The 15,229-nt window shown below is 29.6% G+C and overlaps 1 protein-coding gene across 1 annotated transcript; it reads right to left on the reverse strand.

Annotated features, from left to right (window-relative positions):
* Positions 1 to 6,507: 6,507 nt before the first annotated feature.
* LOC120067982 (alcohol dehydrogenase-like 4) lies at positions 6,508 to 14,488 on the reverse strand. The gene is made up of 10 exons (XM_039019641.1): positions 14,284 to 14,488; positions 14,014 to 14,148; positions 13,860 to 13,911; positions 13,385 to 13,719; positions 10,208 to 10,290; positions 9,316 to 9,391; positions 8,748 to 8,809; positions 7,743 to 7,838; positions 7,293 to 7,454; positions 6,508 to 6,790 (listed from the first exon to the last, which is right to left on the reverse strand). The coding sequence occupies exons 1-10, from the start codon at positions 14,348 to 14,350 to the stop codon at positions 6,680 to 6,682; spliced, it is 1,179 nt and encodes a 392-aa protein (XP_038875569.1). The 5' UTR covers positions 14,351 to 14,488; the 3' UTR covers positions 6,508 to 6,679.
* Positions 14,489 to 15,229: the final 741 nt, after the last annotated feature.

Here is a 15,229-nt window from a genome sequence, read left to right on the forward strand (position 1 = left end):
GACTACAAATATCTATATGTATTAGTTCTAAGACATCTGAACATTTGTTGGCACCTACTTTTCTTATGTTTGTCTATGTTCTCTTAATACATTCCATATAACATTCAAAGTTATTTAAATCAAGAGAATCAAGAATTTCATCAAACACAAGTCTCTAAATTCTCGGTTTAGAAATGTGACCTCAACGATTGTGCCATAACATAGCGGAATTCTCATTTAGTTTACATTTTGTACCACATGAATTAGATAACAGGATATTATTAAATGGAGCAAAAGAATCAAACATATATAGATTATCAATTAAAGAACCAGTACCAATAAGCTTGGAATATTGAAAAAAACTAACTTTATTATTTCCAAAAGAACAAAAGAAACCAAACTTGTCCAAACTAAAAATAGAAACTAAATTCTATCTAAATGATTGTACAACAATTGTCTCATTTAAACTCAAATAACAACTAGTTTTTAAATGTAATCTAAAATTCTCGATAACTTCAACTGGAACTGCTTTGCCATCACCGACATAGATTAATCTTTTAGCATCACTTGATGGACGACTCCATGGGCAACCCTGCATAGATATATTTATGTGAGTAGTAGCACCAAAATGTACCCACCAAGTATCTGTAGGTCAAAAGCTAAATTAACATCAGAACAAACTAAAGTAAGAAGTTTACCCTTCTTCACACGCCACTTGGCATACTTGGGAAAATCTTTCTTAAAGTAATCTTTCTTTTTGCATAAAAAAAATAAGGATTTTCAATAGCTTGTTTCTTGCTCTTATTCTGCTAAGATGTCCCTTCTGTAGCACCTAGATTTCCTTTTCTTCTTATCATGAGAGCCAATTGCCAAGTGAGTATTTTCTATCATTTCTCTCTCAATCATATCTTCTTCTTGCACACATTGTGAGATAAGCTCATTAATACTCCATTTATCCCTCTGAGTATTATAACTTATCTTAAATTGAGTGAATTGTGCAGAAAAAGAGATAAATACCAGATGTACGAGTAAATTTTCATTTATCTTGATATCAAGTACCTTTAATTTACTTGCGAGATTGGACATTTCCATAATATACTTGATGAAGTACTTGATATCAAGTACCAGAAATGCATGTCATCTAGGCCTTTTACTTAGAATTATGAAGGTTGTTAGGCAGAATATGCATCGATCATGATAGGAATTCACAAGAATATGAGCTTGCGTCGATCAACATGTCGAATCTCAGCTAACCCGTTATTTTGCGTTAATTATGCGTTCAATGTTCTATTTTTGTAGCCAATGCAGGAAATGAACACAAACGCGGAAGACAGACCATCGCATAGACGACCGTATGCGGAGAAACACTCCATCGCAAAGGCAAAAGCATCGATAAACACATGGATATTGCGGTAATCAGCCGTATGCGTCCATCGCATGCGAGTTGCGCTCGTCAAGCGAATGTGGTCATCATGTAGAGTTGCGGTGTTAAGCGAATGCGGCCATTGAATGATTGCGGCTACGCGACAATGCATTCTAATGGGATCAATACAAGGTAGGTTGAATGAACGCATCAACGCATCTACCTCTGTCTCTTATACACATCTAGATGTGTATAAGAGACAGCTCTTATACCTCGAGAAAGTTGTGAGCTGATGTTGACATTTCACCTACCATGCCATTAGTGGCAGAGGTTCAAAAAAGGACTAACGTGTCGAACGTCAAACTCAGAGCAGTCCAATTAATGTTGTCGGTGACCCAAGCTCTATAAATAGAGGTCGAAGAGCTGAAATTCAATCATCTGGAGATTATCCCTCAACCAGGGATTTTCTCCATGATCCAGACAAACGCGTGAGTAGATGACTGAGAGTTCTTCACCTCCTTCATCCATTCCGAGTGACGACTGGAGCTAGATCTCGAGAGAGTCAACTCCTCCATCCATCCATGGCACCATCGGCAGCCTTGACGCACATCCGCTGTAAGCAAAGTTTTGCATCCAACCAGTCATTTCTTTTTTCTTTCTTTTCCTATATTGTATTATATGACATTTTGAATTAAGAAATTAATACGATGTGTTTTTCAATGCATTTCTCTATTCCTTTGACTTTTCTCCATCTTCTTGCTTAACATCTTTACTTTCATTGCAACACTTAGTGAGATTACTTGGATATTGCATACTTAGTCATGTGGATTAGGGATATGAAGCATGTAGCAAACCATCAAGAGGTATGCATTGCGTGAGTGTGTGAGAAAACCTTATTTGCTTAGTGTGAAGCTGCTGCAATGCCTGTCTATAGGCTAACGCATTGCTTTTCTATGAGTAAAGTCAACAACAATCAAATGCCTGGGAAGGTAAGTGGTTGGACGCATTAAGCAAGGTTTGCGTTGTTCACTAGGGATAGTAGCAACTTTGCGTCAACCAAGTTCATGTGATTGTCTTGTAGTATGTATGCTTCATTCATCCATTAGGGATACTCGGGAGGGTAATCTAAGGATAGGATCTAGGATTGGGAAGGTCAGGTCAGAATCTAGGCTCGGGAAAGTCGGATTAGAACAGATAACACAAGTGATAGACGCTTAAAAATGAGCACTATTTGTTATTAACGCATCGCATGCATCCTAGAGATAGGATACAATTGAATGCGGTCACCTTGCTTTCATGCATTTTGCATCATCGCATAGGACAAGAGTAGAGACTTAGGAATAAGCTCTATGGACACTTTGCATTCAACACATGTATCCTAGAATTAGGAGCACCACATTTCCATTGGAAAATGACTTGCCGTGTATGGTTGTAGCATGATTGCATGGATTGCATTGACTAGGGTTGCCCTTGCGATCACTCTTAAGTTTTGCAATAAAAACATCTCCACATTTTATCTATTTTCCCACACATTTATTTCATGTCAAGGTTTGTCGCATCTCTACTTTTCATGCATATTCTCATTGCGTTGTCTGATAAATAGGAGTAGATGTAGGATTAACCTAGCAACATCCCCTCTATTCTTTTATTCAAACCATCGCATGCACATCACCGCAAACATATAACTACAAGTCCCTGTATTCGACCTTGGATTACCCGAGAAACTTGCGTTCACGTTATACTTGGCGTGAACACAAGAAAACTTGTGGTAGGACGCATGATCATCGCATACTTTTGTTAACGCATTTTTCCTTCCAACGCATGACCATCGACGCATGATTATCAACGCATATTTTAGGAACATGCTTCGCACACCACGTCCAAGGGAAGTTGGTTGTCGAGTAAAATTGACTTCCAATTTTCTGTCAAAATACTCCCTTATGTTCCCATTGTTCTTATACTCATGGATGTTAAAGAAGTCAAAAGACTAGTTGCTTCCTCTTTTTCGTTTTCAGCAAAATATTTCATAATTTGAGCAAGAAATTTACTGGAATTTTCACACACTGTGATAAAATCCCGAAAAGACTTCAAAATTGAGTGCCTAATGATCATCAGACACATGTGATTTGATAGTTGCACTTCTTAATATTAGCCATATTTAGCGAGTTCTCAATAGAAGTAGGTTTATCGATCCTTAATGCAAAGTTAAAACCCATACACTGAGAAGTATCTCTAGGTTTTTCTTCCAAATCTTGAAGTTTGATCCATTTAACTTAGGGATTGAATTCAGATTCCTGATATTTGAGTAAAACCAGTTGAAATAATAAACAAGCATATACTCACAATTAAAATATGACCAAATAATTTCACATATATGGTGAACCCTTTTAACAAGATACCTAGCACAACATTGATGTCTAGCCTTTGGGCAAAAACATCAACTGTAAATGGTACTCTCAACATAGTAATCAAAGTATCAACAATAAACACTATAAAAAAAATAGCCTTTACCAACAATAAACACTATAAAAAAAATAGTCTTTACCAACAATAAACACTATTAAAAAATAACCTTTCTTTAGACCGACAATTTTTTACATGAGCATTCCTTAAATTGTCACATACTCATCACTGGAGGAATAGATTTCCAAGCAGAAACATGTGAACGCACGTGCCAATGTAATTCAATTTGAAAAACTAAAAAAAAAAAAAAAAAAAAAACCAGAGAAATTATAGAAGAATAGGATAAACATTTAAAACTACAGCATGCTTCTATAGAGACAAGGATAAAAAGAACTAACCTTTGAAGACTTTTCTTCTCATAATTCCTCTCCTCGATACGAAACAGCACGAACGAATGATCTTCCTCGAACTGAAAAATGCCTCTCACGAACAAACAATTCGTGAACAGATGACACCACCACGTGGTTTTCTTGCTATTCTCAAGACAAAAATCAAAGATGTGTGGGCTTCTTAATTTGGTAGGGAGAGATTTTTGTGTGAGAGAGGTTTGGGGAAGAAGATCAAATACACAGAGAGAATTCTTCTCTTTGCTTGTTGGTGATCTATGCATTGAAAAAAAAATTAATAAAAAACAAAATTTTCCCTTTTCTTTTATGTGAGAGTGAGTTGGTTGGAAAAGGAGTTAAAACTCCTCTCCACCAACTCACAATAACTCCCAATGGGGAGTTATTATTTTAAATATACTTAATTTATATATTAAATAAAAATTAACTATATAATTAAAAAAATATTAATTAATTAATAAATTANATAAATTAAATATAATATATTTAATTTAATTTGAATCATATTCAAATACTATCATCTCACATGATCTATAGTTTTAATATGAATCTCATTCATATTAAATATAACCTATAGTTTTAATATGAATCTCATTCACATTAATTTTAACCTATAGTATTATATAAATCCTATTCATATAATTAATATTTGAATATTAAGTCAACCCTTCACTAATTACTCATAACTACAATTGAGTCAAATTGCTATTTTATCTTTGTAGTTACATCTAAATCCTTAATTACAACTGATCCCTCTAATGAACAAACAATTTATAGTTCAACTATAAACTAAGCCCTCTCAAACAAGTGAGAGAGTGAGGTCTCAATGTTCAAGACTCGAAATTAGCCCTTAAGGGAGAAATTCATCTACTTACCCTAAAGAAGGGATGGGGTGAATTTCATCTTGTATAGTTGTGTTCCCATCTCCTTACTCGGAAAAATCTTCAAAATGGTAGGCTTATTGAGTCACGAATCTGCCCACTCTCATCGATACAGATCAAAGGATTTTCTTCATAGATTGGAGTCATAATTCACTCAAGATTAAGGTCGAGTCACCTATAATCATCCTATGAAATGTTAATCTCTCCAATTAACGGTGTTATAAAGAGAGACTAATCATTTCGCAGTTCGATATTATACAAACTCTTTGTATAAGATACCACCATTTGCATGTCTCCACATGAACGATTAGGATCACATGATCACATTGTTTATAACACTTACAAAGTGGTCCATATTCGTAGTGCCACTAGGATAAGGCACTCAATCTTATCAATATACTACAGGTCATTTAAGTTATTACTTAAACATGATCCACATCTATATCAACCACATACGTGTTTATGTTACATAAAATAACCTTGGATCTTAGTTTATTGGATTGAGTTATACAAGTCTAAATGTCAAATAAAATAATTCTTTATTTTATTAAATAAATAAGTTTCGTATATGCATTAGAAACCACGAGATTTATTAAATAAATGAGTTCTATATATACATTAAAATCACAAGATTTATGGCACAATCCCCAACAATTACCATATGCATACATATAATTTGACCAAATAATTATCTTCTTTTGAGCTGATATTTATCCGCATAAATCCATGAATATGTACAACTTATATTTTAGAATTAAACCAATCTAGATAACAAAGGCTACTTCGGTAACATATTATTTTGACCAATTCTGACCAATTCAATCCAAAATATAAGACACAATAATATAATAATTATAAATATATTATTGATAAATAATGGAAAAAGAATACCAAATAGTTTTAACCAAAATTCACCTAATAATTGCATACACATAATATAACTAAAAAAACATAAACATGTGGTCTGTGGATATCACAAAAAATTATCAATCAAATTCAAACTTAAATCACCATTTAAATTAATTTGAAGATTCTTTGAAATCGGTTGTCTTGTGTGTTCTTTCAAACTACAAGTGTGTCAATCTTTCATTGGAGAAGATTGTATTGTTTTAGATCTTGAGACTTACTCTAGATCGTGTTGGTTTATTCTTTAATAACTTGAAAAGAGATTCTCAAACTTAGTCCATTGTAATTATCGTTTAATTACAGATAAGTACATATTTGTAATTGTTTGATTTTATATTAGCGAATATATCTTTTCACAGGCATATTGTCCTCAAGACGTAGGTGGTATTACGTTGTACTGGGTTACCAAACTCTATGTTTTGTTATGACTTTAGTTTTTTACATTTATTTATGATGTTTCTGCAACATTATGTGTGGATAGAATAATCTTAATTTCAATAGTTATGCAGCTAAATGAACCACTAGCAACCGAATGAAACATTTATTTGCATAAATTATAAAATTAGGCAAATCGTCATTCAATTATTTTCAAATAATTACAAAATACAATGCAAGGTTTATTGAGTATTATAAATGACAAAATTAATACAAGAAATTACTTACATAAATTTGTCACGACAATTTGGATTATTTATGTAACTCTTTTGACATAAAAGAGTTTTCATAGGAATATACAAAATATTTTAAAATTGCAAAAGACATCTTAGAGATTTTCCATCGACAAGGAGTTGTAAAGCATCATTTATCTTCTCGAAGGGAAGTTCATGTGTTATGAACTCATCCAATTTTACCACCTGATACAAAGTCAAACCCTCTTGAAAATTTATAAAAATATATTTAAATTTATTTCAATGACACAAATGCAATTATTTTTATCTAAGTAGTTTTAAATACAATAAAGAAAATCATTAAGGTAGAATTTATATTTTTTTTTAACAAAAAAAAAAAAAACTAAAATTTTAACTTTAATCTTATACTTTGAGTATAGTACTTATTTATGTCCTAAATTTCAAAAACTTTCACTACAACAAAATTAAGCTTACATGTGATGCAAGAGTTTATTTTTAAGTCTCGAATTATGCTTTATCTTTAGTTTTTTCATTGACATCACAATTTAATGAAACTCATGATGAGTGAATGATTGTATGACAATTAATTGAACGAACTATAAATTTCTAACGAATGAGAGATAAAATTACAATTTTATCTTAACTTGAACCTATAAACCTAATTCAATGTAATCACGATAAAAGTCTAGAAATATAATTAAAACGCGAGTATAGAGTTTTGAGTTACCCCTTGGATGCATTGTTTGGCAAAATGAGGAAGTTGAGTTCTGCCTTTGAAGCCTCCAAAAATGGAAGCTACTAACTTACGTCCACAAAACAACTCCATTGGATGAAGAGGCAACATTTTTGGGTTTGTGTGAATTCCCAACATTACTGTAGTTCCGCATCCCTATATATGTATTAGAGTCATTTTAAGCATGATAGCGGTGGTTTTAATTAACTGCTTATTTGAAGTTTTACATCAGACTATCCACTAAAGCATAATTTGATTGGTCAATATCATATATTCTCGATCAAAGAATAATCTCTAATTCCACGATAATTTATTAGATGCAAACATATTATTCTCAAATTTACATCCAACCGTTATTAAGAGGTAGTCACATGTTGTAACAACTTCATCGAATAATTTTTCTTGACATATTAGAGTGTTCATTTCATTTATATAGTAACTTACAATGTAAGTAGACAAGAAAGCCGTTCGCAAAACCTCCACATTTCCAACACATTCGAAGCTGTAGTCCACACCCCCATTTGTTATCTCCATGATTTTCTGCATTATATCAAATCAAGATGTCTGCTTTCTTTACTTGTAATAACAAAAACTTTATATTCTACAGTTTTTATTTGAAAATTTCAATTATGATACAGTAATTGATCGATTTTGTATACAAAATCTCTAACGCTAGATCATATTATTGTATTGAAGGAAAAATTACTATATAAAAAAGTCAACAATAATTAAATACAAAATAAGAGAGATTTATTAAATTTAGAGACCACAAGTCACGAGAGAGAAATTCAAAACATAATTATGAAGTAACAATATAAATGTTTTGCCTATAAAGTTGAAGTATTGTGTTTGGTCCCATGAAATTTGAGGTAATGTCTATTTTTATTACTTTATTCTCACATAGTATTATCCATTAACTATAAAGATGACGTGGCATTAGTTTATTTAATACTTTAATTTATTTTAATTTACTAAAAACAAAAAATTAAAATGCAACAAAATGTCATCGAATATAAAAACAAAAATATAACACACATATATATATCTTCTCTGTCCATTTTTAGATTCATTTTATAGAAATACTTTTCGGTTTGTGAACTTTTCATTTTGTTTTATTTAGGTCATTATATTTTTAAAATGTCAATTTTAATCTCTATACTACTAAAAAGTGACTTAATCATTTTATTTTGATTTTTCCTTAAAAAGGGTCAAAATGATCACTTTTTAATAATATAATAATTAAGATGAATCAAAATTTAAAGTATAAGAATTAAATTAAATATTTTAAAAATATATGGATTACATTGAATAAAAGTTAAAAATATAATGACTATAATAAATATATTAAAAACACAGAGATGAAAATGAAAACGAGGATTAAAATAGTATTTGAAACTAAAATTTATATGTAAATGAAAAGAAAGTTGTGGAGTAACCACTAAAACCGACCTCATGGACGGGTTTGTCGGAGTCTCTCGGGTTTATAAAGTCGGTGATTCCCAATTGCTTTCCTATATATATCCAACAAAATATTCATTTTTAAGCTTCAATTTTACTACTTAATATTCACAAACTTAAAACTCAATTTAATAAAAAGTGAAATTATTCAAACTAAAAACTAAATGAAAATTAAACTCAAAATTCAATAGTAAAAATACATGTCCTATTTGATAATCATTTTATTTTTTATTTTAAGTATTTAAAAATTAAGTTTATAAACATAAATTTCATCTCCAAATTTAATTCCTTACTTTATTATTTATTTTTTGTCAATGTTCTTAAAGACTAAGCCAAGTATTGAAATTTTAAATAACATGGTTTAGTTTAGGGAATTTAGAATTCAACTCTTTTAGTAAATAAAAAGCTTGATAAGAAAATGAGAGAAAATTACAAATGGTTACCAAATACATTTTAAAATTTAGAAATCAAATGAACATTAACATCAAAATTTAAGAAAAGTACAATATTTTAAAATTCAATGATCAAACAGAAGATAGACTCAAACGTTATAAGTTACCAATGATAGCCTTTTGTGGATTGACATCAACACCAATAATTTTAGAAGCACCACGAGCTTTTGCCCCTTCGGCAACCTGCAAAGCATGAGCCCCAAAAGTTGTCAAAAAAAAAAGTGGTTGAATTCAGCTCTTTATTAACATTTGTTGGCTTCCCATTTATTACATCCATAAGGATTACAACTAGGAGATTGGAAAGGTACTCCACACAACCAAATATTTAGTCAAATTATAAATAAACTCATTCAACTTTCAACGTGAGCATTCGATCTAAATAGTAGCAAGTTGTTCAATTATTGAATTTGTTCAATTATTTTGTCTCATTTAACTTTAATATTTTTTAGTTCTACAATTCATAGTGAGTTTAAATACTTTTTCGATCAAACAAAGAGTGAATTGTAGATTTAAACTCCAAATCCAATCCCTACTTCTTGGATCAAACACAATTTAAAATGTTTTTAATGGATTTTTTAACTTTTAAATATGTTGTATCCTCAAATAAAATGTTTGATATTTGAATCTCTTTCATTGTATATCGTTGGATGCAACAATATTAAAAAAATATATTAAAATTTGAGCATTTAAAATAGGAAAAATTATCAAATTATTTACAAAAAAATCACCTATTAGTAATAAAAATTGATAGAAGTGTATCATTGATAGAGATTAATAGAAGTTGATCTGTGTCTATTAATAATAAAATTGATAAAAGTTCAAAATAATTAAATTTTGTTATTTTGGATAAATAGTTTTCTAGTTTTGAAAATGTCCTTTTAAAATATTCATAATTAAATTATAGCTTAGGGTTAAAAATGTTAATAGGTTTAAAACAATCTTTGTTTGAATAATATTATAATTAATAATGTTATAATTTGGAAACAAGAATTTGCTTACAGCGAGTCCAACGGCTCCCAATCCGAAAATCGCGACCGTTGATCCAGCTTTCACGTTCGCAGTATTCCACGCGGCTCCCACTCCTGTTTTCCATTATCTTTTAATTTTTGAATTTCCAAATCCCAGGTAAAATAATAATAATAATAATAATATAAAAAACCTATATTCTAAAATTCCAATTTTTAACAAATTAAAAATAAAATAATGAGAAGTTGACGGGATTCTTCAAGAAGTTTCTGCTCCTTTAATAGACACTTTAATACGATTAGAAACTTCATAACTAATTTTTTTTGGTTGGTCGGAAATTAAAATGTTTTATGGGTTTAAAGAAGAAACTTTTGGTTAAGAAAAGTGTAAAACATTATAAAAAGTTGAGAGAAAACAAATTTAATTTTAAAAAATCAAATAGTTTTCAAACCAGCCTTATTTATTTATTTTCTGTCAATATTTTCACAAATTAGAAAAGTAACCCACATTATTAACCATTTGATTTTTAATATTTGGTTATTTAAGATTATACTTTATAAACATTATTTTAACTCAAAAATTTTATGTTTTATTATCTATTTTCTATTAATATTTTTAAAAATAACCAAATCAAGTATGAAAATTTTTTTAAAAAATATAGTTTTCGAAAAGTAACTTAGTTTTAGAATTAGACTAAAACTTTAAATGTTTATTAACCATAATTTCAAAAACGGAAAAAGCTAAAAATAAAATCATTGCCAGAAGAAACGATGTAGAGGAGTAGACGCAAGAAAATGGTGTCATAACTAATAACAAAACTGCACAAAAGGGATGACCCAAAATTAATAACAAAATTGCCAATTCCTTTTACATTTTCCGGGTTCCAATCCAATGCTCCGTCGGTGCACTCGGTTTCTTTTTCAAATAAAATAAAATTATATTTATCAACAAAAATATAGTTCATAAAATTTATATTATCGATTTCGAATTCGAAGTTAAATATTTAATTCTCTCATTTCATATACGATAAAAAAAAAAAAAAAGAAAGAAGGAAAGAAATACTATATTTCCAAAATAGAAAGTTACTACATTATGTCAACGAATTTCTTTAAAGATATATTCAATTAACTAGGAAAAATACTTTAGGTTTAAAAGCATGTTTTAAGTTTTACCGAACAATTTTGTTATGTACTTTTAATTTAGTTAAAAGTAGTTTTCACAATTTAAAAATTCATACCGAACCTTTATATATATATATATGTAGAAATTAATAATATTATATGCCTTCAAATTACCATTCATTGATAGTCTTCTTAAAAGAAATAACGGCTTCATTTAAAAATGAGAATAAATTATTTCTGAGAAGAGGTATTACAAGGGAGGGGGAAAAAGGTGGCTTTTTATTTATTTATTTATTTTTGGGAGAAAAAAGGGCTTTAAACGCTCGTTTGTAGAACAATGTTTTCTACACCATTTTGCAAGAAATCATATAATATTACAGAAATTCTTTGATTTTTTTTATTTGACTTTTTCATTTCTACAATTAAATCAAAACAACAAAACGAAAAAAAAAAATTATTTTTAAGAATAATTATTTTAAATCGCAAAACTACTCAAAATATTTTCAAGTATAACAAAATATTACTCTTTACTATTAATTGAGTGCAATAAACATCTATTACTAATACTTATAAATGTTTATTAAAAAATAATCTTATTTTTATTATAAAAATGCTCTTTAATATTGATGTTTCCATAAAATGGAAATATCGAGATTGAGAATCTCCAAAGGTAGGAAGATTTAAAATTGGAACAATTAAGTTCTAAATGAGCAATATTAAACTCTCCCATTTCTAGTTTTATTTTTTTTTCAAAAAACAAGGGGGAAAAAACTCCATTTTCTTAAAAAATTAGTTATAACTAGCCGACAAATACATGAGAATTATTCAACAGACAAAGATAAAAAAATATATGTTTTTTTAATTCTGACACACCATTTTCTCTTTTATTTTTTACTATTATTATTTACCAATCAGATCTGTCAAAGATTCTTTCAAAAAAATAATAAAAAATAAAAACGAAACAAAACAAAAACTCTCTAAAGCTATAAAATATGAACCTTCATTTTTTAAACCCAACTTTGTAGGATCTGTTCAGCATTGCTTAACCACAATTTGATAATTATTTACTTTTTTTATTTTTATTTTTAGTGTTGAAAAGCAAGCTTCTATATTTTGCAATCCATTTTTTATTAATATTTTTTAAAAAATAAAGCTAAATTTTGAAAACTTTTTCTTGTTTCTAAAATTTGACTATAATTTTTTTAAGTATGAAAGCTATTTTTAATATTAAGAAGAAACAACCCTATATAAGTTTCAAAAACCTGAAAACAAAAAATGAAATGGTTAAACCCTCGTTTTATAACCATTTTATTTTTTGTTTTTGTTTTTTAAAAGTAAGTCTATCGATACTATTTCCACCTTTAAATTTATTCTTTTGTTATTACTTTGTACCAATCATTTAAAAATCAAGTTAAAGTTTGAGAATTAAAAAAAAATAGCTTTCAAAAAGTTATTTTTGTTTTTGGAATTTGACTAAGAATTCAACTATTATATTTATGAAATATGCAAATCACCTTAAGAAATATTGATGAAATAGACTTAATTTAAAAAAAAAATAAAAAATCAAATGATTATCAAACGGGGCCTAAAAATGTTAAAAAAATTTCATTTCAAGTTTTGAAAACTAAAAAAACAAATGTAGTTTTATCTTTTTATTGAAAATTGACTTAAAATTCAAATATTAATTTAAGAATGATAGACATTGGAAGGAAATTATAAGAAAACAACCATAATTTTTTTTTAAAAAAAAATTATCAAATAGTTAAAATATGTATTTTTGCAGAACATTTAAGAGTGATTTTACTTGTCATATGTAAAATCAAACCTTTAATTACTCGAAATCAATTCAAACGTGATTTTTGGAGAGTAATTTTTTCGTATTTACATTGCAGGGCGGTTAGGCAACTTAGGATGGATAATATTCATAATTAATGCTCCAATCCCTTAACCATAGTCCTCTCCGCTTGGGTTTTCTCAATTGAAAAGAGAGGGAAAAAAAGCCATTTTCATTAGTTAACAAGGAAAGAGATGCAAGACAACAACGATAATAATAATACTAAATTTTTATTTTATGTTTTTAATTACGTACCAGTAGAAAGGCCACAGCTCAGCAAAGTCATCTTTTTGATGGGAGCTTCTGAGTCAATCTTGACAACACAAGCTGAGTCGACCACGGTGAACTCGCTGAATGTTGACGTGTTTAGAAAGTGGTAAATCGGCTGCTGTCGTTCATCCGCCGTCGTGAACCGGGTTTTCCCGTCTTGGACCATCGTACTTTTCGTTGGATCCACTCCCCATTTCTCGCACGAGTTTGTGGTCGAGTTCTTGCAACTTCGGCACGTGCCACACTCTCCGTTGAATAGCGGAATCACGTGATCCCCCGGTGCCACCTCTGTCACCCCCTCCCCTACACTCTCCACAATCCTGTAATTGTCCCTTTAATCCATATTAGATTTTATATTCAAAAAAACTTAGAACGTAAAATTTTACTCCGTCCTGTAATTAGTCAAGATGGAGTTAGTAATAAAATTGAGCATTGAATTTTAGGAGTTGGAGTTAATAACCCGACTGCTTCGTGACCAAAGATACGAGGATAAGCTCTTTGGGATTCATTCTACAATATCAAATAATTCAAGGGTTAATTACGAAAAGGACTTCAAAATAATTATTAAATATTTATTTAAATTCTTATAATTTTTTTTTTTTTTAAATTACCTCTTCCTTTCCAAGCGCTGAGATCGGTATGGCAAATGGAAGTGAAGAGTACTTTGATTCGGACCTCCATTTTCTGAGGCGGGTCCACCCGGACTTGTTCGATGACCAAGGGTTCGCCGGGACCCCAAGCCACGGCGGCTGTTTAAAAAAAAAAAAAAAAAGACAAACAAACAAACAAACAAGCAACCGTATACGGTATTATTATTATGTAAGAGAGAGAGAGATTTGCCTGCAGAGAGGAGACGGAGAGAGGTGGCGGTGGTAGTATCTTACCTTTGCAGATGATGAATTTTCCGGCGGTGTTGTCGGAGCAGCCGTTGGTCGGAGAAACTACCTCCATGTGTTCTTTCTTATTTTTTTTCTTTGGGATATGAGTGTTGAGTGTTTTTGGTTTTCGTTTTTGGGTACTTTCCCCTATGGGTATTTATATAGTTTGTTTTTCCTCTCCCCTCCCCAATAGGATAGTAATAGACTTACATCGGAGGTTTGACTTGGATAAAAGCAAGAAAAAAGAGCTCGTCTATTTTTGGAAAGAGTTTGTCTATTTTAGTCCATAAGTTTTCAACCCTATCTAGTTATCTAATACGGTTCTAAATTTTTATCTCTAAATTATTATTTTTTTGCATATAATAGGTTCAGCATTTATATATATATAATGTTAGAAGATTTTTTTTTTTATTTCTTTTAAAACAAAATCTCAAATAAAGGAAATTTACGTAAAGATAAAATTATCACACTTTACAAGTTTTAAGGTAAAGATTATAACCATTTGTCTAATTTAAAGTAATTGATATACCATACTATATTTTTACAGTAACGTTTAATTTATTTTCCATAGTATCTTGTTGAAGAAATGATTATTTTTCTAAATATATGCGTATTAAAAATCTTTCAAAACAATCTTCAATTCTCAAGTTTATTACATTTTGATCCCATAAATTATTAAATTGTCTTTCATAATCATTAAACTTTCAAGTTTGTTTGATTGATCTTATCCTTCCTATATACCCTCAACTTTTGAAAAAATAATTATTTTTAAAAAAAGAATCAAAATAGGATAAACTTGATTTTTTTTAACATACATAACAAACTTAAGTGTGTTTATAATACAATTTAGATCTCATTTTGTAATTAGTCATGTTTTGGCTTTTTTATTTCTGAAAATTAAGCTTATTTTCACAGGACGACTTACAATATTTTACACTTTTCTCAAAAATGT

The sequence above is a fragment of the Benincasa hispida genome, chromosome 12, assembly GCF_009727055.1.
Source record: "Benincasa hispida cultivar B227 chromosome 12, ASM972705v1, whole genome shotgun sequence".
Taxonomy (NCBI): domain Eukaryota; kingdom Viridiplantae; phylum Streptophyta; class Magnoliopsida; order Cucurbitales; family Cucurbitaceae; genus Benincasa; species Benincasa hispida.